Source organism: Eublepharis macularius, chromosome 5, assembly GCF_028583425.1.
Source record: "Eublepharis macularius isolate TG4126 chromosome 5, MPM_Emac_v1.0, whole genome shotgun sequence".
In the NCBI taxonomy this organism is placed as follows: Eukaryota; Metazoa; Chordata; class Lepidosauria; order Squamata; family Eublepharidae; genus Eublepharis; species Eublepharis macularius.
Genome location: NC_072794.1, coordinates 156,937,418 through 156,964,636, shown reverse-complemented (window position 1 = coordinate 156,964,636; position 27,219 = coordinate 156,937,418). Strand labels below are relative to the sequence as shown.

Below are 27,219 nucleotides of genomic sequence, written 5' to 3'. Positions count from 1 at the left end.
ATGGAACCCAGCCCATGAGGTGCAGTGATCTCAATAAATCTTGCTTCCTCATTCTTCAGACCACAGCAAGCACACTGTCAGTTCAGGGCTGCAAAATGGCAAAGCCACACAAGTACACACCACATTTTCTGTAGCTAACTAAAAGAAAAGCATCACAGGCCTCCATGACATCATAGTCCATGTGTTTAAAATCCAGGACAAACACTAAGAGAAATAGGCATGGAAGTATCAGTACTCAGAATTTGACCCTGAGGCTGGGCTTGTAGAGTAACAGTTGACCTGAGTTTTTTTTTTAAATCAAAGGACTTCAGGGACTTTATTTTTAATTAACATGTAATTGAAGCATTTTCTGTTTTCAAATTAAACAATCCATATTTTAGGGGTGAGGAAGTAAACTGAAGTTCCAGATGGATCAGATTATATCTTTACAGATTGGATTATATCTTTACATTACCAATTGAAATGTCAGGATAGGAGGCTTTCAGGTTACACAGAAGTCTTCAGATGGGCGAAATGTTCAGTTTGACTCGATAGCTTGCAGCCGGAGTAGCCGGACTATCTCATTAAAAAAGCTAAACAAATGAAGACTTCATTGAAATGGTAGATAAGTGGCAAGAGGCTTTCTATTTTTATTTCCCGATGTCACACTCATCACATTAATTTCCCCACCCAGTGGACAACCCCCCCACCCCCCATCTACTTACAATAGGCTTCATTGAAATACACATTAACTCTCTCCAGCTGCAGTGGTGAATCACCGCAATAGTTTCCACTGATGTCGATTCCCTGTTCATCACTTATGACTTCCCAGAACTGAAAGAGGAAATAAAGAACTCAGCACTGCTTTGAAAAGATGCCACTTTGGAAAATCAGCTTTTGCTTCTGCTTAATGATGTCTCTTGATCTCCAGGCCAAAGCAGGTTCCCATTGGGAATAGTCAGGCAAAGCAATGCAGCGGTTATAAAGAGTAAAAAATACCTTGCAAAGGGAGTGTGTTCTCACTACAGCTCTATGAGGTAGGCCATTATTTTAGAGTAGTGCAGCTGAGGCACAGAGCTAGCGACTTGTTCAAAGCTAGCTACCCTTACAGTGCAATCTTAGTCAGAGTTACTCCAGTCTAAGCCCATTGAAATCAATAGGCTCAAACTGGAGTAACTCTCCTTAGGATTGCACTACCTATTTCAAGGCAGAGCAAGGTTCTGAATCCACAGATCCTGGGTACGAAGGGGAGAGAACCATAAAACAAATGAACAAAGTTCAAAACACAAATGGAAAGACAATACCTACCGATTGATGCACATTTCTAAAGCCCTCTTATCTTATTTGTTTTATATCCCATCTTCCTCTCCAGCGAGAACCCAAAAGGGATTACGTTGTTCTTTTATCCTTTCTTCCATTTTATCCTCACAACAACTCTGTGAGTATATTAGGCTGAGAGTGTGTAAGTGACTTGCACGGCTGAGTGGGGATTCGAACCTGGGTCAGTGTGACACTCTAACCTCTACACCACTCTGATTCAAATGATGTTGAATATCACTGAAGTTTTGATAGGAGGCCAGCTACCTCGGTTATTTAATAATTTAAATAATAATAACAACAGCAACATTCAATTTATATACTGCCAGGGCTTTTTTTTCAGCTGGAACACGGTGGAATGGAGTTCCGGAACCTCTTGAAAATGATCACATGGCTGGTGGCCCCGCCCCCTGATCTCCAGACAGAGGGGAGTTGAGATTGCCCTCCACACCACTGGAGCGGCGCAGAGGGCAATCTCAACTCCCCTCTGTCTGGAGATCAGGGGGCGGGGCCACCAGCCATGTGACGATTTCCTCCGAGGGCAACCCACTGAGTTCCACCACCTCTTTTCCCAGAAACAAAGCCCTGTATACTGCCCTTCAGGACAACTTAATGCCCACTCAGAGCAGTTTACAAAGTATGTTACCATTATCCTCTCAACAAAACACCCTGTGAGGTGGGTGGGGCTGAGAGAGCTGCAGAGAGCTGTGACTAGCCCAAAATCACCCAGCTAGCTTCAAGTGGAGGAGTGGGGAATCAAACCCGGCTCTCCAGATTAGAGTCCTGCTGCTCTTAACCATGACACCAAACTGTCTCTCCAGTTTGGTGTAATAAATTGCAATGACTGGCCAGATCTGAGATCACATGCTAGCATAAGTTTGTCCACCGGTGCTCATATATAAAACCTTTGAGTATCCTTTTGCATAAGGTGAGGGGGATCAGAGAAAACCAGGGATGGAAACAAGCCAGCAACACAAAGAGCTCCTCAACCAGTTGCTTTTAAGCTGGACTTGATGGCCCATTGATCTGACACAGCAAGGCATTTCTTAGCTTTCTAAGACCAATGCTAGAGATCTGAGGGCAAAGCAGGAATGTACCATGATAGACTACGTAAGCCACACACCTGCCTCTTTAGACGGGGAGGAAGAATAGCAAAAACAGGAATAGAGACGATCAGAAAACAAACCATAGTAAGGGCTGAAAAGCAATTTGCATGCATTTTGGTAAGCCGTGACTGGCAGCGGTTTCCTGCCAAGCGATCACCGGCTCAGGGGTTCCTGTAGGATTTCGGCAACAGGGCAAATCGCAGGTTTGGAGGACAGGAGAATTTAAAGCTGGGAAAGGGTACAGGGGAAAGTTTCCCTTCCACAACCCACAACACTGCTCCTCTCACTGAAATCAGAGCTCCCTCCTGCTGCTTCTATTTTGTTATTATTATTATTATTTTGTTATTGTTATTGTTTTGTTAAAAAAATAGGTCATGAGATCCAGGTTAAAGATCTCCTGCATCTGGTCCTCAGGCACCTGTGGTATATTCTTACATTTCAGTGCACACGGCCGTAGAGGTTTCCTTCCTACATCAGTATACACAAGGCTATCCCTGCATCCCAGAATGAGCGATGTGGCCCCTGCCATGCAGACTTTCCATTGAAAATAAATAGGGGCTCAGAGCGGAAGGAAAAACACAGAGCTGGATTCTGAAGACCAAAAGAGTGTGTGACACTTATCTCATTGCCCCACTCTGTCATCCAGCCCTGCAGCTTCTTTATCTTGGGAACCCAGTGCAGCCGGGTTAAAATAACTACACGCCCTTTCTGGTGCCATCCGCATTTTAATGTTAAAGGTCTCTTGTCTTAATTCACTGTTCATTTAACCATAAAACATTTCTTTCCCCCCATACAAGGAAGACTGGCTTTCCTCTAACTCAGTGTTCTGTTTCTCAGAGCAGCGAGCCGTATGCCTTTGGAAGCAGGGCGACGGCATTATTTGTCCCAACATCTAGCACTTAAAGGTATACTTCCTTTGGATACGGAGGTTCACTGTTAACATTACTAGCTATTGATGGACTGCCCATCCTCCAGGTAAAACTGTTTACTTCTCTGTTAAAAGTATCTAAAGACAGCTGCCTTGGTATGCAGTTCTACACTTTAGTTACTGAATACAAGCAGTATTCCAAACACATTTTCTAATAATTCAGATAGGCCATTTGGGCTGCTGATTTTGTTAAGCCAACACACTCTTTCCCTAGGAAAATTAGTGAAAAGTGTTTGGAGATGTGAAATAGAACTTGCAGGCTATTCCTCTTCAATGTCCTCCACTAAATCTCACATTTCTTATTTGAACTTAGTCATTCCTATCTAGATGAGTAAGTGGACAACATTTTAGGAACCCCAGAATTTCAACCCTAAGGCGAAGTGCTACCAATATCAATAAAGACACCATATAAGGAATCAGAGTATTATATCTGAGATAGCAGGTCCATTACATTAACTGCAACATTGTGAGGTTTGTTTACTTTGTTGTCTGCACCTGATCTTGTCTTCTAAGGGAAGAGCTAGTAACTCTAGTTTGCTGAGAGCCTTCAAGTTGTAGTAGTAGAGTACGATTGCTAATTCCAGACGGGTAGCTGTGTAAGTCTGTAGCAGCAAAATAAAATAGGGTTTCAGCAGTACCTTAAAAACTAGTAACATTTATTCCAGAAAAAGCTCTCATGAGTCAGATGCCACTTCATCGGATGCATCTGGAATGAATTGTGTTAGCTTTGAAGGTACCACAGAACTCCTATTTTATTTTGTTAATTTTTGAGGTTTGCTAGGATGCTGAAGTAACATTTGCTCCTTTAACATTCTCAGCAAATCGAAACACCTCTCTCTACTCTTATAATTTCCCCAATTCACTCTGCTGCAAAGTATTCAAAGCTGATTTCATGTTCACTGATATTGCAAAAGCCACACAGGACCACCTTGGGTGGAATCTTGAGTCCTGCTGCCCAAATTCCCTTTCAAGTCAGTTGTTAGGAACATCACCCCGTTATCTTTTAGAACCAGTATTGAAAGCAGCCCCTACCTTTGCTCCAATTTGGTTGCCGCATTGGCCGATCTGAACATGTACGATTTCACGCATTTTTGCACAGAATTCAGCACCAAAGGTCAGCGTACTTTCTGGAATGTGTTGTTGCTCTCGCTATGTCAGCCAATCCTGTCATTTGCAGAATGTGTATATTTGTGCTGGCGTCACACACACATTTAAAAAAAAAACCCACAAAGGGTGTTGCTGGTGCCTCCCCTTTTGCTGAGTAACAAGAGTTCTGATATGTTCACAAGAAACTGATGCTACAACTTTCCTGTAAAGACTGCAACCTTGCTTGTTACAGGCAGATGGAGGCTTACGCCTAGGACAGGTACTCAGGCTGCCTCACCAAGACTCCATTACATTCTATCTGTGAATTGCAACAGGCAACCACAGTTACATATGTTTCTCTTTGGGAAGGGGCAATTGCTGAAGGAAAGAACATCCGCTTAGCATGCAAAAGGTCCCAAGTTAAATCTCTGGCATCTCCTGTTAAAAGGGCCAGGCAGTAGGTGATACAAAACACCTCCACCTGACATTCAAGAGAGTTGCTGCCAGTATGAGTAGACCATAATGAGTTTGATGGACCAATGGTCTGACTGAGAGTTTCTCTACACAAGACATCGTACATGGGGACGCTCAAGTGACTTACTTTCTGTGTGGTCTTTTATTCAAGTGTACTCTGTCTCCCTAGCTGTGCATGTGTATCCACAACAGGAGAACAAGTGTAAGCTCTTTCACTGGAGCATCACCATGTGAGTCATCTTACATGGGAATGCTCAAGTGTAGGGAGATGCAATGTTAGCTGGGAAGTGTAGTTTAAAAGACAGAGCCGAATGCTCTATCAATTTCGCCTCTCTACAGGAGGGTAGTTTAAAAGGACAAAGCCAGCAGATTACTCCTCAGAAGGTCTGTTAATTTCACCTTTGCCTCCCTGAAGGCTCTGTCAATTTCACCTCTCTACAGGAGGGTAGTTTTAAAAGACAGAGCCAGCAGGGATCACTCCTCAGAGGGCTTGTTAATTTCATCTTCCCCTGAAGGCTCTGTCAATTTCACCTCACCTTCAGAGACTAAGATGAAATTAACAAACCCTCTGAGGAGCAATCTCCTCTGGCTCTGTCCTTTTAAACTACCCTGGTGGAGTGAGGTGAAATTGACAAACCCTTTGTCTCTGTCTTTTTAAAGGTCACTGTAGTTCAACAGAAACCTTTCAAAAACAGAATCCAATGGGAGGCTGCTGAATTGGAATTCATATGTAAATTTGACTCAGTCAGGCTTGGATTGAATAGGGACTATGAATGGTTATCTCATTATCAGAAGTAACTGATTTCATTATCAAAAGCAAACTGATCCCATTATCAGAAGCTACTGATTGCGTCTACTCCCCCCTCCCCTCTCCACCTATATATCTGACCAGTTTCTTCTTACTCTCCTTGCATCTGATGAAGAGAACTGTGGCTCTAGAAGGCTTATGCTACAGTAAAGTGGGTTAGTCTTAAAGGTGCTACTGGACTCTTTTCTATATTGTCTTTTAAAACTATGCTTCCCAGCCAACATTGCATCTCCCTACACTTGAGGATCCCCATGTAAGATGTCTCATGCAGAGAAACTCTCAGAGTAAGGCAGCTTCAGGTGTTCCTGCATTTTAAAAATACCCCTACATACATATAATCACTTTGGGGTCAGGAAGCAATTTTCTCCAGGCCAGTTTGGCCAGGGATCCTGGAGGTGTTTTGCCATCTTCTGGGCATGGAGCAGGCGTCACTGGGTCTCTCTGTGTGTGAATACTTTGCAGCAGAGCGAATTGAGGAAATTATAAGAGTAGAGAGAGGTGTTTCGATTTGCTGAGAATGTTAAGGGAGCAAATGTTACTTCAGCATCCTGTAATTACATCAGTGCTTAGTTCTTGTGGCCCCTTCTTACATGCCCAGGGTAATTCCAATCGCCACCTTGGGATCAGGTAGCAATTTTCCCCAGGCCAGTTCAGCTAGGGATCCTGACAGTGTTTTGCCATCTTCTGGGCATGCAGCAAGGGTCAGTGTGTGTGGGGGAGGGGAGGTAGTTGTGAATTTCCTGCGTTGTGCAGGGGGTTGGGCTAGATGACCCTGGAGGTACCTTTTAATTCTATGATCCTGCCTTACACTCTTCGCCCTGTCTCATGTGAATTCAGCTCTGAAACCAAAGCATCGTGGTCCCTAACACATCGTCCCTAAGACACAGAAGGGAGATTTGGTTATCGCTGTGCTCCACACTCCTGCTGACTCTGCTTGTACGAGACTAAAATTACACCTTGAGATATTTTTGTTACCGTCAATAGCAAGCAGAGTCCCCAGTTTTGGTATGGTTACAACTGTATGCTTTTCAGATGCCATTTGCCAATCTGAGAACACTGGGGAAACTTTCATCCTTTGTACTATGGACAGTAAGCCTCTAAAGCAGAATTCTTTGCCCTGCCAACAGACTGCAAAATTCTTGCAGGAAACCATGGCAGGGATAAAGAACATTGATAACCGTGAAGGCCTAGGGCAAAATTCAAAAATAAAGCCATGCAATACCTTTGATTAAGGCCTGCCCAAAACAACAGAAGGCACTGTGCAGGATTTCAAGATCTTCAGAACAATTTACTCTGAAAAAACGGATCTTATAAGAGCCAAACTACAAGTGATGCCTGACACTGGTTGGACACTTGTCAGCTTCCCTCAAGTTTTGATAGGAAATGTAGGCAGCTTGGTGGAATATTGGACAAGTGACAGTTGAAAAGTCCATGGGACAGCAGCCGGAGAGCCAAGCTGCAAGACCAGGACGCCTACATTTCCCATCAAAACTTGAGGGAAGCTGACAAGTGTCCAACCTGTGTCAGGCGTCACTTGTAGCTTGGCTCTGTGTCCTGAGAGACTTTTTATGCTAAACTTCCCGGGCTCATCAGAGATTGGGAGCTAAGCAGAGTCTGCCACAGTCAATACTTGGATGAGGGACCACCATGGAAGACTGGGCTTGTGATGTGGAGGAAAACAATAGCAAACCACATCTGCTCATCTCTTGCCTGGAATGCTTTGTGGATGGGATCACCATGAGTCGGTTGCGACTCCACAACATGTTCTTCTCTTACCACAGTGACCGGCTGCTCAGCTTACACTACTTGACATGTCGGAAAGGCTAAGGAGGAAGTTTCCTTGACGGGGACCGGATAATTCTCTGCTTCCTCCTCCGTACTCTCAGGAATGTTCTGGGCCAGTCAATCAGGGCCATGGAGAATTAAATCCCCCAAAGCTGACTGTTCTACCCAATAGCGGAAGATACTAAGGGGCAGGGTATGATGTATCAAGACTCTCGGTGCGTAAGACTCCAGTTGGAGTTTTAGAGAACTCGAAAAATAACTGCGCTGTGCTATGTTAGTGGCTCTTAATAAAAGACCTGATAAGGATTCTGTTTCATGACAGCGATACTGCAGTTACAAACTTTGCTCTGTTCCTCCCCTGGCCCGAGCTTGTTTTTGCTCTACATGTGCCTCCTTGCATTGTGACTTGGTTGCAAACTCAGGCTGTGATGCGGTACACGCTGACCTTCCTCAATTTCAGGAAGTTTTCCTGCTGTCCCTGTTTTTTTAAAAAATTCTTTTTAATGAAAACATTACATTAAAACATTAAAAACAATACATTAAAATATAGAATTACAAAACTAAAAAATACAGTATATTTGACCAGCCTTTTTCTTCTAGAGACTTTGACCTTTACTTAGAACTATAAAACTATATCCACCATTCTTGGTTGAATATAGAATAAGGTAATTCTTTCCTTCGGTCTTTGTAGAGTTTTCCATACAACTTTCCAGCACAGCTATATACAAGACAAATTCATACATATGCATATAGCTTTCATAAATTAAAAAAAAATCATCTCGCTGTTCTAAGTAGTTCAGGATAGGTTGCCAAATAGCTTCAAAATTTTCCTGCTGTCCTTGTGACAAACCAAAACACATCAAGCTCCTCACCAATGTAAAGTTACGTATAATGGCCGTTAAGCAAGGGACAGCTATTCTCAGAACGCTGCAAATATTATTTTTCTGCCTTATTCTTCCTACTCTTTTTTTTAAAAGCTCCCTAATCAACTCTTACCCACAGTGTTCTTTTTTTATAAAACATAATTTCCCTTCCTCAGACTTGGCTTGTGTGTTGCCAGCTGATAAGGAACATTGGTTCCTTCACCGAGTTTATTTCACAGAGTTTGCAGCCATCGGGTGTGTGCGAGGATAGGGTGAGAGAGCTTTACCATAAATATATTTCCCTTCAAAAGATCGTGGCATCCATGCAGGAACAAACTGTCTTGAGAGGAAATGACAATTAAAGAGGAACATGGTAGACTCTCCAAAATTATAGTTAGTAGGGAGATTAAACAAATTCCTCTCTTCTCCCATGCTATGAAACTCAGGGTCGCTCACAGTGCTATCCTAAGCGGAGTTACACCCTTCGAAGCCCATTAACTTCAAGGCGCTTAGAAAGCTCTAACTTGGTTTAGGACAGAACAGCCAATCTCATGAACTGGTGATAAATTGATCTGTCTTGTGTGTTGGAAGTGAAGGACTCTGTGATGTAGCTTAGTCTTAACTCACACCAAGACTTCAGAGGATAGGAAGCTGTATAGCCAGAGAGAAATATCAGTCAGGGCCCTGTGTCTCCTTCCTTTTCACTGATCTGGTGTTGTCTTTTTGATATCTAGATTGCTACTTCCTTCCCTCCTGGCTGACACCTTCTCTTCTTCCTCTCTCTCCCCTCCCCTCTCTGGTTTACCTCCATAAATGCAAGACGCACTATCCTGCATCTCTGTCCATCCTAGTTTAGCTAGTTAGTTTAGAATGCCATCTCTATCCTATCCTGAATGGACTTCCATATAATAAAGGACTCGAATTAGTCTACTAATACTTCACTCCCTCCACCTGTTGCGGGACTCTCGTTTTAAGGATTTATTGTAAGAATGTTTTAGGTACATTTCAGAATCCACTTCCATGCACCCAGATCCATAGACTCTGCCAGCATTAGCAGAGAAATTCAGGCTTATAAAATCAGGCAAAGCTCCCACAAACCAATCTTCTGCTGTCTGGTTGCATGTTAATCCATGTGGTGGTAACGCCAAAGTTTGGCAGAGGAGCTGCCTTGGAAAATAAGCACCAGCTTGCAGTCTGTGGCTAAACATGTGGGGCTCTTGGGAGGTCTGAGTCACGAGAACTGAAAGGGCAGAGCCCGCTGGATTTTGTTGCTTGGTATTGGCGCTTGTGACACAGGCTTGAGAGCATAAACAGAACTTGGAAACCACGGGCACTTGCTCTTGTGACTGAACATGACAGAAGTGATTAAGGCCTACGTGGACAGCTTATTAGCCTCTTCCTCCAGATGGGTTGCTGCATCTCTTTGCCATTTGGCTCTTGAATTCCCTCCAGATGCTACTCCAGATGTGGCCCAGGAGCCCCCAGTGATTGGAGTCTCTTTCTAAAAAGTCAATAGTGTGAATCAATAGGCTGAAGCCAGAGGTGCCTTTCTGCTCATGGGAGGCCTCTCTCTGGCCATGCTCCAGCAGCGCCAAAGATCACCCTGTCAGAGCCTGCAAAGGAAATCTCGCCACCAGCCTCTCCCAGGCAGAACTTGAACGCAGGTCCATAGCTCTGAATAACACTGCTTTGCAGGATCCTGGCGGAAGCACAGGAAAGCTGTGTTCCAGCTCTCAGCCTTCAGCTCCAGTGGAGCCTCCCATGGACTAACCAGCCAAGCCTTACTCCAAAGGAGACTAGACCAGGCCGGTCTAGAGAGTGCAGGTCACGTCAGCCAATGATCTGGAGCCCACCTATACTAAGCATAATAAAAAATGCTGTCTGTTCGTTTCTGGAACAGAAACACCACCAGGCTGCCCTCAGTTGCAAAACAGAGCTTTTGTTTTTCATCATCTACCTTTTGCCCTTCCTTTTTTGTCAGCAAAACAAGTTGCTCAGCCATTTATATTCCTGCTGGCCTCTCATCATCTTTGCCCCAAGTTTGTGATTTTCTGTCTTCAAGGAGAATGTGCCCTATTACACTCCCAACCCCAACCCCCACCTGCCCCAATTCCAAAATGTTAGGGGAGATTAGACAGGCTGTGGCACAGGAAAAGTTGTCAATGATGGCCAATCTTCTCTGAATTACACTCCCAGAACTTTTTACCCCGTGCAGCAATCCAAATGTGAATTTTGCCAAACAGGTGGATGAAACCCCAAGGGGGTGGGGGAGGAAAGCTGAAACCCCTGCTGCCAAATACCAGAATAAGGGAGAGGAAGGGCTAGCCACAGGGAAGAAAGTTGGGGACATTGCTTTGCCAGCTGTAAGATCTGAGCTAGGTTTCTGTTCCCCTTCTTTTACAAGGATTTAGCCTGGGTGGGACCAAAGGCTAATCTGCGGGGGGAGGCTGGGAACATCTTTGCAATGAGACCTGCACGGAGCTTCTGTTCCTCTTCTGTATTTAGCCTTGGTATGGCCAGAGGTGTGAAACTTGCGCACAAGCCAAAGGGATCTTGGTCCACGGCTTATCGCCTGTGGCCTGGACCGAGTCAAAAAAGTGGAACCAGCGCCAGACCTGGATGCTGCTGCTCTGTGCTATAATGCCGTTGTTTAAATTGTAGTTTTTTATTTATTTCATAAGCTGCTTTCAAGTTCCCACATGAGGAAGACCAGTGGCATAAATGCTTAAATTTATATGCAGAGGCAAAGTAAAGGCATAACACACGTGCCTAATTTCCTTGCAATTATGTTACTATACTCTTTATGAAATCTTTCTACAAGAAACTCAAGTGTTTATGAGTCCCCTCGTTTTTCTTCGTGGCAGTCCTGAAAGATACAATTCCCTGAGGGAGATACCTACCAATCCAGTGAGCTGCATGGCTGAGCAGGAATTTGAACTTGGATCTCCAAGGCCCAAGTATAACACTGTACTTACTGGAGCACACCAGCTCTCATTCAGTATGTCCTAGGGATGAAAAGAGCCTCAAAGTAACCTCTCCCCTAAAATTCGAGGCCGAAGCCATGGCACACTGCAAAACAGGGCTTCAGTTACCTGCCTCCCATTCCCAGAGCAAGAGTATGGCACCCCAAATCCTGCTCTCCAAGGCAGCAGCCAATCCACCTACCCTCCAGCTCAGAAACTCCCATCTGTCACCCAATTCACCTGCATAAGTGCAACAATGACAGCTTCTCTGCTGAAGGTACTTCCCAACACGTTATATGTGAAAACAGGGATGCCCCAGAACACCTCACTTCTCCCTGCCCCCAGACCTGTTCCAACAACAAAAACCAGGAAACCACGTTGCACTTTGCCATGTGCTTTATTAACTTATTCTGCAACACCCTCTCTCTTCCCACATGCACGGATTTTAAGAGTTAAAAAGCTATTTGTTCTTTAACTGGAAAAAACCCAACTATCCTACAGCAGCTTTAAAACATAACTCTGCATTGCACAGTCCATGCAAGGTCATGGAGGAGATAAGACCAAAGGTAGACAAAGCTCAATAGAGCGATTTAGTGTAGTTATATATTTGATTGTTCCTGCACAATATGTTCATGCGCATGCACTGATATGCCTGTGAAGCAGAAAGCGATACAAATGTGCACAAACATATGCTTGACCACAAGGGGAAAGAGGCTGCATAATGACAACTTGACAACTCAAACAAAGAACACAATCCACATAATATCTTTTATTAGGACCAGCCAGCCCAATGACACCTCACAGTGTGCAAGCTTTGGAGTCCCCTACAACTCTTCATCAGCCCAGATGTTACCAAGTTTAAGATTAAGGGGGGAAAGCGGGTTTTTCGGGTCATCATGATGTGAAGACCCCCTCATGGTAGGATACGGGGGGGGGCACTTCTGGCAAGCAAGCAAGTTTCAGGGTGCTGCTGGCTGGGGCTGTAAAAATAAGAGGCAATAAAACAAAGTCCATAGCAACAATTTCCCCCCATTTTCCTAATCCTGAACAGAGTTTTAACCAGCGATCCTCTTCAAACACAGGGCAAATAAGGATAACTGCAGGGAGCACGTGTGAAGGGTGTTACCTTCCCAAGGCAAAGCAGAGAGCCCTCTGCACCTGGGTCCCCGCTGAGGAGCCCTCCTCCTACCTCCCCTGACTATAAGCAAAAGAAGGCAGGTGGGTCGCTCCACCACCAGCCACAACCCTTCCGATCGCATCTCCGTTATTTTTGGGGGGGGGGGAGGCGGCAGCCCGCCATGGTTGCCAACCTCCAGGTTGCCACTGACTTCTAGGCTATAGAAATCAGTCGCCCTAGGAAAAAATGGCCGCTTGGGGGGGGGGCATTGCACCCCGCTGAGCGTCCTCCCCTCCCCCAATCCCACCTCCCCAGACTTCGCCCCCCGAACCTCCAGGAATCCCCCACCCTGGAGCTGGCAACCCCAGCAGGACTCCAGAGTCCCAGCCCCTCTCTGCTTCGTAGCGTTCCTCGGACTTCTCCTTTCCACGCTGGGCGGGCGCAGACCGGAGCCTGGCAGCGGCGGCGGCGCCAACCTCAGCCATCGCCCGGCCATCATGCGCTGCCTCCGCGCGGCCCTCTGGCTGCTGCTGCCGCTGCTCGGCGCTTGTGCCTCGGCCGCCGGCCTCTACTTCCAGGAAGGGCAGAGCTGCCACCGGCCGCTGCCGCGCCCGCCCGCCGGGGTCAGGTAAGGGAGCCGCCGGGCCCAAGGCCCCCGCTGCGCGCGGTGGCATTTGCAGCCTGGCAAATGCGCGCCGGGTTGCTGCTGGCAGGGATGCGTGGCTGGTGCCTTCCTACGGACTGGAGGGGGGGAGGGAGCGTGAAAGCAAAGCGCATTCGTTGCTTAGGGGCTGTCTGCAAGTGGACGGCGGGGTTTGGGTGCAGGGGGCAGAGATCTGACTCTCCAAAGTGGCTCTGCCCTTGAAAAATCTTGTTGGTCACGGAGGTGCCACTGGACTCAAACCCTGCTGTTCTGCTGCAGACCAACTCGGCTACCCGTCTGCAGCCATGTGCAAATGGCAGCTCTTAGATCCAAGCCACCAGTGACGAATGACACATGCCTGGCAAGTGAACAAACTCATGTGTATTCCTCCCTGTTCACTTGCCCTCCACTTGCGCTCCACTTGATCACATAGTGGAGGGCAAGTGAACAGGGAGGAATATGTGTGTGTCTGTTCACTTGCCAGGCAAGTGTCATTCGTCACTTGTGGCTTGGCTCTCAATTTAAAAAAAAAAATCCCAGGGGGAAGATACATGCGTCCTCCTAAACAATTCCTGTTGAATAGTTTAAACATTGCAGCAGACCAACCGGCACTTCCCAATAGCTACGCTGCTCTCTCTCTTTTATACCTTAGCCCAAATGGGCAATTATTGTAACTCCAGATTTCTGTAGCTGCAAAGCGCTTTGATCTGGATCTCTTCCCCAGACATCCAAAGGTTTGCTAGATCTATAGGAACTGGCAGAGAGGAGGCACACCGGCAAAATTCTTACTATTCTTTGAACTTGGGGGAGTGGGTTTGAGATGACGCGCGTATGTTAAATGGCATGCTTATATCTCTGTACCCAGATCTTTATGGGGACAGTCTTCTTTTCTTTATCTGGGACCTTTTTGTGCCACTTTTCCACCCAGCTTAGGATCCCCAAGGCAGCGAACAATCGAAAACATTAATACAGCTTTTAAAAATACGTATCATAAAACCAATTAAAACTTCCCCAGTTTCAGATATGGTGAGAACATGACTGGTGATACAGCTGGGGGGGGGGGATTACTCATTAGAACAGACCAAGTCAGCTGGCTCTCCCTTAGGCTGGAACTAGTGAGTTTACGGCAGAGGCTGGGGGTTGTGTAGCTGTGTGCATTACATCCCCTGTGCCACATGGCTTTGGTCCATACAGGTCTTATGAGCCCCAGCCTAACCTTTTGGAGCGGTCAACAGAGACCCTTCCTTTCTCATCAGAAGAAAAGCTGGTGGAAACCAAGCCAACGCCAGTGACCTAATTTGTCCCCCTGCTGCAGGGGGGGACAAGCGGTGGTCTGTGGTGGGGCCAGGATCCTGTTGTGCTTTCTCCTATGGAACGAATATTGGGAAGCGGGGAGCAGGCTAAATTCATCTTTGGGGACATCAGGGTCTGAGGTCAGGGGCCAGGTTTCCTCACCACCTCCAGCCTTCCCAACTGGAACCCCGTACGCTCTGTAGGAGCCTCTGGGAATCAAGTTCGCTGCATATGAGCATGTGAAGTTGCCTGTCAGAACCAGTATTGCCCACTCTGACTAGCAGCTGCTCTCCGGGGTTACGGGGAGAAGGCGTTTTCCCTGCTGGAGATTTAGATTGCAGTCTTACAATCTCTTGTCTCTCTTTTTGTGTCGCAATCCGGAGTAGCCAAGAAAGCAAAGCCAGGGAGGGGCTCCACAGACAATGGCAAACTTGATTCACAGAGACAAGCAACTCTGTCTTGTGTGACTCAGTTACTCCTCCTTTCTGTCCCAGCATTCAATGCTGGTCTCCTTCCACTGTGAGAGATTGTTGGCTATTTTAGAAAAACCAAAAGAAATCCAGAGCCCTTGCTCTGGAATCTCCGCCTCAATTTTATTTGTAGTCCACCTTTCTCACTGAAACCCAAGGCAGATTACACAGCGTAAGCTCATATGATCTAGGACATTCAGTGAACAAAGACAATAGGATATGGGCTGTAGTTTTCTAGAGCTAGCACAGGAGTTTGTCTATTTTATTCCACTGTGTGCAAATTAATTGCTCCGCAACCTAAAATAGCTCCTGCTTTCCTTGCCTTGCATGTCACACGGTGGCTAAAGAGCGCAGGAGCTATCTCCTCCCTTGGAATGCACCTTGTGGATTAAATGGTTTCAAGCGGGTAGCTGTGCTGGTCTGCAGTAAAAGAGCAAGATTCGAGTCCAGTAATGCTTTAAAGATCAACAAATGTTCCAGGATATAAGGTCTCAAGAATCAAATCTCCTTTTGTCACACTTACAGATGAAACGGGGTTCTCCTGATCCACTTTAATAATTGTGAGCATCGAATCTGGTCTCCTTCCACTCTGAGAGATTGTTGGCAATTTCAGGTTGCGGAGCAATTAATTTGCACACAGTGGAATAAAACAGACAAACTCCTGTGCTAGCTCTAGAAAACGACTACATATTAGGGTAAAGAGTACATTTGGAAGAAAACAAAGAATAGCGAACTGACTCCTACGGAGGTCAGACTAGAACAGAACAGACTAACTGCAGACAGAACGAAAAGCTATAAACCCCTAGTATAAGTTGGAATAGCACCCGCCCCCAATAAACTAGTTACCCAACAGAGAATCCTAGATCTCTTCATTAAGCATAAGGACTCCAGAAACTTTAACTTGATGCCTAAGTGGCCCTATGCAAACTAGCTATCTAGTTAAACGAACAGAACAATTTAACCCTTTCATGACTGAACAGAAGACACTTGCTGCACAGGTGCTATCCGATGCCAGTAGTGGCCTTCTGTCATAGTCACAGGACAAACCAAACTCTTACCTGTACAAGAAAATAAATGGACACAACTCAAACACTGAAATGAAATACCCCCAGAACAACGGGAAGAGCATCACAGCCTCCTTGTGCATTCAGGACAGACTTGAAAGCTGCCAGATTTCAACAACAACAACAACAAAACTTTCATTCAGGCAGACTCCATTCCAGTAGGAAGTAACAAAGTTGGAATTCATGTGCAGATCTGATGCTATCAATCAGGACTCAGCAGAGACTGTAAGTTATTAATTCACCACAGAAAGTAATTATTAGAGGAGCAAGATTTGGCTCCCGTAGCATCTTAAAAACCAACTAGATTTCCAGAGCATGAGCTTTCGAGAGTCAGAGCTCCCTGGAAATCGAGTTGGTCTTTAAGGTGCTGCTGGACCCGAATCTTGCTCTTCTACTACAGAACAACATGGCTACCCACCAGTAATTTTTAGAGATCTGTGCATACTCGTGATCTTGTTCCAGCTGCAATATCTGGAAGGCGCACGTCAAACTCCAAACTGAACCTCTCCTCGTAAGAGCCTTGTACATAAAGACACTCCCACATGGTCCCTGGGCACCCAGGAAGGGGAAGTGGGCATGAGTTCACTGGCCTGGGCCCAGGACCACGTAGTCATATGAACTCTCCCATGATCAGTGACATTCAGTATGGGGAGGGGAATGTGTGCACAGCCAGCATGCTCGCCCCCTCTCTTCCTCCTGTAGGGCTGTTGTCTGCATTGGGCTAAAATTTTCATGCTGATCTATTTATGTATTTCTGCCCCTGCCCTTGCTCCAGGGAGCTCAGAGCAGCATTCGTGGGTTCTCTTTCTCACAACAACCACATGAGGTCGATTGAGTGACTGGCCTCAGGTTGCTCATGGCAGAGTGGGGTTTTGAAACTCCCAGACACTAGCTCAACCCTGCACCACACTGAGGGCAGCTGCTTGAGCCGTTAGCTTGCTCGTCAACAGTGTGAAGCAGGTGTTGGCTCAGAAGGAAGTTTGCTGCTAGGAATTACAATGTGACACCCAACCAGACAGAAAGGTGGCATGAATCACGATGAGGCAGGGAGAGATTTCCCCCTTCCCTTCCCTCTGGACACTGGAAAGATTGCTGACTTGTCTTCCCTCTTCCCTGCAACAGGACTTACCCTCGTCCTCACGAATATCTGGACATCTCTACGCTTCCCCAGAGCTGGGATTGGCGCAATGTGGATGGAGTCAATTACGTGAGCACCACTCGCAACCAGCACATCCCTCAGTATTGTGGATCCTGTTGGGCTCACGGCAGCACCAGCGCCCTTGCAGGTATGGGGCCACAGGTGGTTTACTGATGTGCTCTTTGGTAGCCATCTCCTGACCTTTGTTCCTACATTTGGTATTTACTGGTAGACTGCCTCTGAACATGGAGGTTGCATTCCTGACCAATGCAACATCAACTATTGATGGATCCCTCCCATTCTCTTTAGCAAATGTCAGGTATTTCTGCAGCAGTATTATTATGCAATTGATGCAGTGAAAGGTATCCCTGTTAACAGGGCTTTTTTTCAGCAGGAACGCGGTGGAACGGAGTTCCGGCACCTCTTGAAAATGGTCACATGGCCGGTGGCCCCGCCCCCTAATCTCCAGACAGAAAGGAGTTTAGATGCAATCTAAACTCCCCTCTGTCTGGAGATTAGGGGGCGGGGCCACCGGCCATGTGACCATTTTCACCAAGGGTGATTTAAACTTTAGAAAACTCCCCCCTTGTTCCAGCTGACCCAAAGTGATGTCATTGTGCAGTCCTGAGTTCCACCACTGAGTTCCACCACCTCTTTTCCCAGAAAAAAGCCCTGCCTGTTAACAGTAACATTTCTATCAAATTTCGTTAGTACGGTCAGGGGAAAAGAACGACTCCAGTTTTGTCCTGATGGTGAAAATACTCATGAAACTGCCTTACTGGTTTATCGATATTGGTACTGTCTGCTCATGACTGGCAGTGGCTCTTCAGGTTCTCAGGTCTTTCCCGCCACTTGCTACCTGATCCTTTTGACCCCATATTAGAGGTGCCAAATTGTGGCACAGAGAAACCAAACTTGCCTAAGGCTGCCGTGTGAGTTCGTGGCTAGATACGATTTTAACCGGCAGGCTCCTCCATTGCAGCTTGTTCTCTTAGGCCCTCTGCCGCGAGAATTCCCCAGCACTCCTCTCTGTTTGTTCCTCTTTGTCCCTCAGACCGCATCAACATAAAGAGGAAAGCTGCCTGGCCCTCTGCTTACCTCTCCGTTCAGCATGTGATTGACTGCGCGGACTCAGGGACCTGTCACGGGGGAGACCACACAGGCGTTTGGGAGTACGCTCATACCCACGGCATCCCAGACGAGACCTGCAACAATTACCAAGCCAAAGACCAAAGTATGTGAGATACCCTTACTGCAGGGGACTCTTCCTACCTCCACAAAGAATCCCAGTCATGCCAGTTGTTTACTTATATATTTATATTGTATTCATTGACTTCATTTATACCCCCCCTGCCTTTCTCCTCCATGGGGACCCAAATCAGCGTGTATCTTTTTCATCTTCTCCATTTTATCTTCACAAGAACCCTGTGAGGTAGGTTGGGCTGAGTGTGTGCAACTGGCACAAGGTCATCCCATAAGATTCCTGGGACAGAGAGGGGATTTGAACCTGGATCTCTCGGACAGGGTTGCCAGGTCCAGGTTGGGAAATTCCTGGAGATTTTGGGGGTGGAGCTTGGAGGTGACAGGATTTGAGGAAGGGAGAGGCCCCAGCAGGGTAGGTTGCCGTACAAGCAGCCATTTTCTCCAGGGGAACTGATCTTTATGGCTAGGAGATTGGTTGTAATTCTGGGAAATCTTCAGCCACCCCCTGGAGGCTGGCAACCTTACTCTCCAACACTCTAACCACTACGCTACACTACGCTAGTCCAGCACTCTAACCACTATGCTACACTCATTAGTGCATGCGCATAAGTACATTTTCCAGTTCCTACTCACTTCTCTCCAGGTGATTCCTCATATACTGAAAGCCTAACATGGAGGGTTGGGAACAAAACTGAACTTCTGAATGGATCGTAGAAGTCAGTGGGAAGAAAAGGGGCATTGAGAGTGTAAAACTGAACAACGAGGCTAAAGAATGAATGACGATAACTGATTCCAGAGGCACTGGCTCTTGGCGAGTGGGCCAGTTAGAGGGTCCACAGGCCAAGAGCCCATTGCCACCATCTTGATTCTCACATCAGACGCAGCATAAACTTTCTCTGGCCCTGCCAAGCCCATGCAAGCAGCATCCCAGAATCCTCTGCGAGTGACGCAGAGGCCTCTGGGAATTATCTTCATGTGCAGGTCCCGTTGCTCTCTGCCTCCTCCACTAGTTGCCACGGTTCTGCCTCCCTAGATCACAAATTTATTACAGCATAAACATTTGCAAGCCAGAGCCACAATAAATGTGTGAGCCTAGGTGTCACAAGATGCTTCCTTATTTTGGCCGCAGCGAACTTTAACACAGCTGCGCTCCTGAAATAAACCTGTGTGGTTCATAGTAGGTCTTTTTGATCATCAAGAGAACAAAGACTTGATACAGTATCAGAAAGACTTAATAAAGATCACTTTGGTTTCTCCCTGGAGAAAAAAATAATCAGGCTAGAACTGCTACTGGCCAGTGGCCGCCTGTTGGAAGCTTGCTTGCCTCCCATTTTCGGAAGGAACGCTACTGCTAAAGGCAGCAGTCGTGCAGATGCAAGGAAGAGAGGAAGGACAATCTGGTCTCTGTTAACTGCCAAGGATGAACGAGTGTACCAACAGCTAACTGTTCTCAGATGCTGCCATAAGCAACAGGAGTTTTAATGATGATGGAGGATTTGGAGGGAAGGGATCAGTTCATTTGGATTTTTTCCTGTTTTTTAATGTAATATTTCATGTATCATGTAAGCCTTTGAGATGGAACAGGATAGAGATCAATCTGGGTGGAAAATAAGATATCAGAACGGTAATTTTATCCTTTCTAGAATTAAAAAAGAAACACAATTCATGTAATTTATTTATCAGTTTTTTAATTTGTTTTATTTGTTTGTTTCATTTATAGTCTGCCTTTCTCACTGAGATTCAAGGCGGATTAGATAGTGCGAGATTAGTACAGTCAATATCAAGGACATTTCAATAAACAATGCCATAGGGTAAACAATAAACAATGCCATAGGGTTCACTGCCCAGAGCCCCTGAGGATGGGTGGTTTATTAATCCAAGTAGTAGTAGTAGTAGTAGTAGTAGTAGTAGTAGTAGTAGTAATAAATGCAAGTTTACAAAGACATAACATTAGCAAGAATCCAAATGCTGAAACAGAGCATAAGCAATTCTAGGACTGACATTAGACAACACAGAACTACCCAGTAGGGTCATACTTAAAGCAACAGGCAGTACATAGGAACACCGACATAAAGCAACAGTGTGTAAGGCAACATAGTGGTGAAGTCTACAGTCCCTAACTTGTTAGTGAAGCATCTCTTTGAGACCAACTCCCTACAATACAGCCCTGAGTAAAAAGCCCTTTTGAATAATTCAGTTTTAGAAAGTGGCATCAAGTCACAGCTGACTCATAGCAATCCCATAGGGTTTTCAAGACAAGAAACACTCAGAGGAGGTTTGCCATGGCCTGCCTCTGTGCAGCAACCCCAGTTGTCCCTGGTGGTCTCTGTGCAGCAACCCTAGACTTCCCTGGTTGTCAACTAGGGCTAGCCTGGGTCAGGGCATCAACTAAATTGACCCACAACAGTGTGCAAGCTTTCAAGTTCTCCAGAACTCTTCTTCAGGCAGGATGTTACAAAAAAAACCCACCTTTCCATGTCGCTCAGACCATCTCTGTTGATGTTGCAGAGTGCAAGAAGTTTAACCAGTGCGGTACGTGTATCACTTTCGACAAATGTCACGTGATACGGAACTACACTCTCTGGAAAGTTGCGGATTATGGAACAATCAGTGGGAGAGACAAAATGAAGGCGGAAATCTATGCCAATGGTCCCATCAGGTAAAGAAAATCGGTGTTGTATGGCAAGCAATTTAAGCAATAACAAATGAAAGCCCATAAACATCCACTGACGGGTATATGTCCATTTATCATGGGGATACCAAAGGAGAGGAGAAACCCAGTGACTCCGCTTGTGCCATGTCACTGGAGAAATCATCTGTGATCTTCGGCCACAGTCCAGCACAAGTGCTCTTAAATCCATTGACTCTTAGTACATTTTAAAACCCTGCCTTAAGGACAGCATACATGATTCGGTCCCCTCCTCCACTTTATCCTCATGACAACCCTGCGAGGTAGGTTAGGGTGGGAATTTGGACTAGCCTACAATCACCCAGTGAGCTTCCATGGCAGATTTGAACCCAGGTCTCCCAGATGCGAGCCCATCACTTACACCTTGCAGGCCTTCTCTGTGCTGGAGGTAAGGAATCCTTGTGTTCCCTGCAGGAGGGTTAGGGTTACGTTTAGGGTGTGAAATAGTAAAGAGTCCAGTGGGACTTTTAAGACTAATGAACTTTATTGTAGCATAAGCTTTCGTGAACCACAGCTCTCTTCGTCAGATGTATGATGAAGAGAGCTGCGGTTCTCGAAAGCCTATGCTACAATAAAGTTGGTTAGTCTTAAAGGTGCTACTGGACTCTTTACTATTTTGCAACTACAGACTAACACGGCTAACTCCTCTGGATCTATGATCATGGTTTAGGGTGTAGGCGAGGATCTGAGCCATCTCTCAACTTCATGATGTTGCTGGGAGGTGTGAGAGAGCGTTTCAGTGGAGGGCCTTTGAGGGTGTAGTTGCAGGTGTGGGATTCAAACTAAATTTTCCATCAGTGGAATGAAACTTTAGGGGAGGAGTGATGGCTCAGTGGCAGAGCATCTTCTTGGCATGCAGAAGGTCCCAGGTTCAGTCCCCGGCAGGTGACGTGAAAGATGCCGAGACCCTGGAGAGCCCCTGCATTCTGAGTAGACTGTACTGACCTTGATGGACTGAGAGTGGGACCACAAGTGACGCCTGACACAGGTTGGACACTTGTCAGCTTCCCTCAAGTTTTGATGGGGAATGTAGGCAGCTTGGCGGAATGTCGGACAAGTGACAGTTGAAAAGTCCATTGGACAGCAGTCAGAGAGTCAAGCTGCAAGACCAGGATGCCTACATTTCCCATCAAAACTTGAGGGAAGCTGACTAGTGTCCAACCTGTGTCAGGCGTCACTTGTGGTCCTGCTCTAAGAGTCTGATACAGTACAGGGCAGCTTCATGAGTCGTCATCCCCCCTCACACTCTGCAGCCCATTAATCGTCACAAAATATTGCTCCAGGGTAGTAGGGAACTCTTGTTTTTGTTTGTTTTATTAGTTTTTATGCAATTATAATTTTTTAGGTTTTGTCCTTTTTATTATATAAAATTCTTAATAAAAAGAAAGAAATGACATGAAGGGAGGTCTGCAGTAGGAAAGAAGAATTGGTGGAAATTTGCCAATTTAATCTGGATCCAGTCTTTTGAATGGGCAGGGTGAAGTGACCTTTTATGCTTAGGTCACTCAGGGCGGGTGGGGTTTGAATCCAGAGGAGCTCATGCTGGATCCGTTTTGTGATTGTATCCAGAGGGTATGCTGAAAAATGTTAGCTTTCAAGCAGCATCCTAAATCTTTCTTTTGAAATAACAGCTGCGGGATCATGGCTACTTCCAAACTGGAGAAATACACTGGTGGACTTTATGAGGAATACAAACTCTTACCCATAATAAACCACATTGTCTCTGTCGCTGGCTGGGGCATCGAAAATGGAACGGAGTATTGGATTGTCCGTAACTCTTGGGGAGAACCCTGGGTAAGGAGGAGAGAAGGTAACGCCGAAATGAGAGTTCGCTTTAGTAAAGGATTCAGCTGGGTAGGCGAACTGGAGCGTAGGTGGATTTTTGTTAGTCAGGGGAAAAGAACATTTAAGTGCAGTCTGAACCTCTCTGAAGAAAGTCTTGGGGCAAGGTGAACATCATAGGAATGGTTGTGTGTGTGTGCACCAAGGGTGCAAGAACATTTGCACAAAGGTCTGCCCATATTTTGAAGCGTTAAATGCACAATGCCAGGTGTTGCTGGCAGCATTGCACTATTCAGCAACATGAAGCTAAATGCATCACATATGCATTTGGCTTTTGCCAGGAGACAGCCTGCTCCCTCTGGTTTTGTAATGCAAGACACACAGCCAAAAATAGGGGGCTTGAGAGCCACAGGGCAGCATACAGTCTCAGAATTAAAATGAGGCCCATGACAATTTGCCACAGCCCCATGGTGGGACATGCAACTATGTGGGCTCATAGTGCATGTCAGCAGAGGCTGAAAAAGCCATGCCCTTCTCAAATAACATGCTCTAACAGCTAAGAGCTCAGTTGTCCATATTTAACTAGCTCTTTCCAGAAGGTCCCTTTCGGTTCTTGACTCCACACAGGTGTGGAGATCACAGAGTGCTACCAAGGGCAATAACATATGTGGCAACCATCAGCACCTGGCCCCAGGTTTGGGGCAATGCAACAGCTTCTTACATGTGAGAATCTTCTCCTGCTGCACATATCAGCATCACTGTGGGCTCTGACAGACTGCCCATTAATTGGAGAGGTTCAGTCCCATGGGAGCTGACAGCTGTTTGGGGGTCTGTGCAGTGCAGGGATGTTGTGTACCTTAGCAACTGGGCTGCATCTGGTTTGTTTAGGGGTGAGCACGGCTCTAGATTGCTGAGCCAGAGGCAAAAGGAAGGTGTGAAAAGAGCTGGTGCTATAGCAATGGATAAGTCAGCTGGCTGTTATGGGTATGGGCCCTGTTATGGGCCCTGACCTGGATACCCCAGGTGAGCCTGATCACGTCAGATCTCAGAAGCTAAGCAGGGTCGGCCTTGGTTAGTAATTGGATGGGAGACCTCTAGTGAAGACCAGGGTTGCAGAGGCAGGCAATGACAAACCACCTCTGTTAGTCTCTTGCCTTGAAAACCCCACCAGGGGTCGCCATAAGTCAGCTATGACTTGGGGGCACTCTCCACCGCCACCAAGTCAGCTGGCTGTTTTGGGTAGGGGAACTTCAGCCCACTCCTCTTACCCCCCCCCCCATCTCCAAGCAGCTACTTGGGGGTGGGGGTGTAGCTGGGTGCTTTGCATGCAGAAGGTCCCGGGTTCAATGAGCGCATTGGTAGTAGGTGATGCGAAAGACCTCTACGTGAGCTGCTAACAGTCGGAGTAGACAACATTGACCTTGACAGACCAATAGTCTAACTCAATAGCCCGGTTCACAGGTTGCAGCATATCCTGCCTATATGTGTGTACATCTGTTTATAAGAAAGAGCCAATGCACATCGAGTTTGCAATTGAAACCAGGGACTAGTGCCTGGATAAATGCGGGGGAGGCGCATCACACATTCAGCTGTACATGTATTGCATGTAACGTGAGAATTACTGTATGGAATCATGTGATGTTGTCTGCGGCAAGGAGGAGACTTGTGCTGTTCATTTCGCATGTTTGAGAAATGTATAAAGTGTATACTGTACACACTAGCCCTGTTCACATGTTACTGGGAACACACATACATCTTGCTTGTATGTGTGTAAACCTGCGTGTAAGAAAGAGCCAACACTGGTTCACTTTATAAATGAAACTGGATAAATCTGTAAAAGAGTCCAGTAGCACCTTTAAGACAAACCAACTTTATAGCCTAAGCTTTCGAGAACCACAGCTTTCTTCATCAGATGCATGAAGGGCATGAAGAAACTGGCCAGAGATACATAGTTGGTGAGGGCACAGGGGAGGGGGTGCGGGGAGTGAGGGCCATGTAAATGCAAATCAGTTTTAGAAGTCATGAAAGAGGTGGAATGCGCAATCCAGGCTGGGTGTGACCCCCTCCCCTCCATTGCTGAATCTGAATGGAATGCCCGAAAGGCAGTTACTTCTGATAATGAGATAACCATCCAGAGTCTCTGGATAAATGTGGGGTTTGTGCTGACTGTAACATGTACATATGAAGAACAATCAAGTGTACTTGTAACTTGTGAACAGAGCTCCCTTAAGGCAGCTTCTGGGCAGAGGAATAACACTTCTGGAAGCAGCAAGTGTGTATGTCCATATCTACACACAAACTCAACTGACCCAAAGCACCCTCCTGCATGCTCAGGAACAGATGATGATGATGATGATGATGATGATGATGATGATGATGATAATAATTGATTTATATACTGCCCTTCAGGACAACTTAATGCCCACTCAGAGCGGTTTACAAAGTATGTCACTATTATCCCCGCAACCAACACCCTGTGAGGTGGGTGGGGCTGAGAGAGCTCTGAGAGAGCTGTGACTAAGCCACGGTCACCTAGCTGGCTTCAAGCAGAGGAGTGGGGAATCAAACCCAGTTCTCCAGATTAGAGTCCCATGCTCTTAACCACTACACCAAACTTGCCCTAGTTGGAGCTGGCTGATGAGTTTTTTCTTCCAAAAGTGGGTCATAAGCAGCACAGGTATTTAAAGGTTTACAAAGCATTGCCGCCCTAAGAAAAAAGTTCACTGTCCTCTGTGTATATTGACACACACAACTGTCTTTCAGGGTGAGAGTGGATGGCTTCGAATCGTGACCAGTGCATACAAAGGAGGGAGAGGTGGACACTATAACCTCGCTGTGGAGCACAACTGCGCTTACGGAGACCCGATCCTGCCTTAAGTCTGCCACTGTGTGGTGTTTGTTCTTCTGACTAGAAAGGAAATGGACACTCGAGCAAGATTGTCCTTCTTTGGAAAGGGAAGGTCCCTCACGAATGTGCACCGCTGGCTTAGGAAAGAATGGCAACGAAAAGGAGACGTTTGGCTTAGTAACTTCAAATTCAATCCTGTAAAATCCCAAACGAGTGACCCGTATTGATTACCCTGGGAGAGAGATGGAATATGCCCCCACCCCCCAAGTTTGGGACCCTTCCGCTACGATAGGATATGCAAAACGGCTTTAAGTGGAAGTGCAGGCCCCAGGCTGGTCAGACAAAGGCTGAGCTTGTGGAATTATTTTAAAAAAATATTATGTTCCAAACAGCTGATCTCTTGCTTAAACTGGGTTACTCTGGGGGTGAGGTCTGAGCATTCAGGGAGTGGAGTTGAGGAGTTTAATGCTCGGAAGAGATGGGTGTGGAATGTGTGTCTTACCTTCAGTGCAGGATCTCTGCCCGCTTTTCTGTGTGTTTTCAAAACAGATTGTGTCTTCTTTGGGTCTGCCGGTCAGTCACTCTCCCTCCCCTAGAAAGACAAAGATGGAATTGCTGGGGAAAGGAAATGCTTTTACACTTTGGAATGGGCAAGGCAGAGATCACATGCATGTTGTAAGATGCTGTGGCTCAGGGCTAGAGCACCTGCTTTGCATGCATAAGGTCCCCAGTTCAATCCCTGGCACCTCTAATTAAAACAAGATCTGGACAGCTGCTGCCAATGGTGGTAGACAGCACTGACCTGGATCAGCCGGGGGTCTGTTTCAGTATAAAGCTGTTTCACACGCTCAGGAAGGTCCATTTATGACTGCATTAAAACCTGTTCCCCATCAGAAAAAGTGAAAACTAAATAAGCAGTTCTAAAAATGGGCACTGGAACCATCCGGCCATGCTGGAGGGTTGATTCATGATTGCATTTCAACCTGGAAGTCAGTGGGCTTAGAAGGGTGCAACTTTGCTTAGGACTGCAATGTTTGTCAGCCATCCCAGCCAGCAAATAAGGGGCTCTGCTATCTTTCTTGATGCTGCTCTCATGCACAATGGATCGAATCCTGCCATGTTGATCTCTTGGTGCCCTACAGAAAATGGCAGGATCCAATACAGTATTTTTCCTTTGAGATGTGCCGGGGATGAGAGAGGAAGACGAAACCCTGGCGATCCTGTTATTTATGAGCCTATGCTACTGATGCAAACAGGACAGAGAGAGGTCACACTGCCCTTCTTCTTTGGACGTGTTTAGCAAATGTTCTAAATTAAAATATGCATATAGGTTCGCTAAAAAACAACAGATCAATAAACTCATTTGGGTTCATGGCAACAAAGAACTTTTTCCCTCCTTTAAAACCACCCATATGCTGTCAGTTAGAGCACCCCATCGCACACTAAATATGGTTAGCAGCTACCTGTAGGATTGTATGTACAGGCAATTTACCAAGACCACATTAAAGCCACGGAATCCACCTCCCCAAGAACCTCAGCCTTCCTTTATTTAAAAGCAGAGGTCATCTCTGCTTCTGAGGGTTGCTCTGTTTGATAGAACCAGGGTGGTGCACTGCATTGTTCAGAGTGTAGCATTAGGACTCGGGAAATTTGGGTTCAGATC

At 46.2% G+C, this 27,219-nt stretch overlaps 2 protein-coding genes across 4 annotated transcripts in view; one reads left to right on the top strand and one right to left on the bottom strand.

Annotated features, from left to right (window-relative positions):
• TUBB1 (tubulin beta 1 class VI) overlaps positions 1-18,217 on the bottom strand; it is a 30,547-nt gene extending 12,330 nt beyond the window's left edge. Inside the window, exons 1-2 of one of the 3 annotated variants that reach the window (XM_054979483.1) lie at positions 18,133-18,217; positions 705-813 (exon numbers count right to left, since the gene is read on the bottom strand). In XM_054979483.1, the coding sequence (XP_054835458.1) occupies positions 705-813; positions 18,133-18,147 (124 nt within the window). In that variant the 5' untranslated portion in view covers positions 18,148-18,217. Of the gene's footprint in view, positions 1-704; positions 814-4,362; positions 4,492-16,314; positions 16,371-18,132 lie in introns of those variants that run through there. The other 2 variants (XM_054979484.1, XM_054979482.1) reach the window with 2 other exon arrangements.
• Positions 12,839-27,007, top strand: LOC129329819 (cathepsin Z-like). The gene is made up of 6 exons (XM_054979485.1): positions 12,839-13,054; positions 17,019-17,182; positions 18,089-18,268; positions 20,746-20,896; positions 22,558-22,720; positions 25,472-27,007. Exons 1-6 carry the CDS (start codon positions 12,924-12,926, stop codon positions 25,583-25,585), a joined length of 903 nt encoding a protein of 300 aa, XP_054835460.1. The 5' UTR covers positions 12,839-12,923; the 3' UTR covers positions 25,586-27,007.
• The last annotated feature ends 212 nt before the right edge of the window (positions 27,008-27,219 follow it).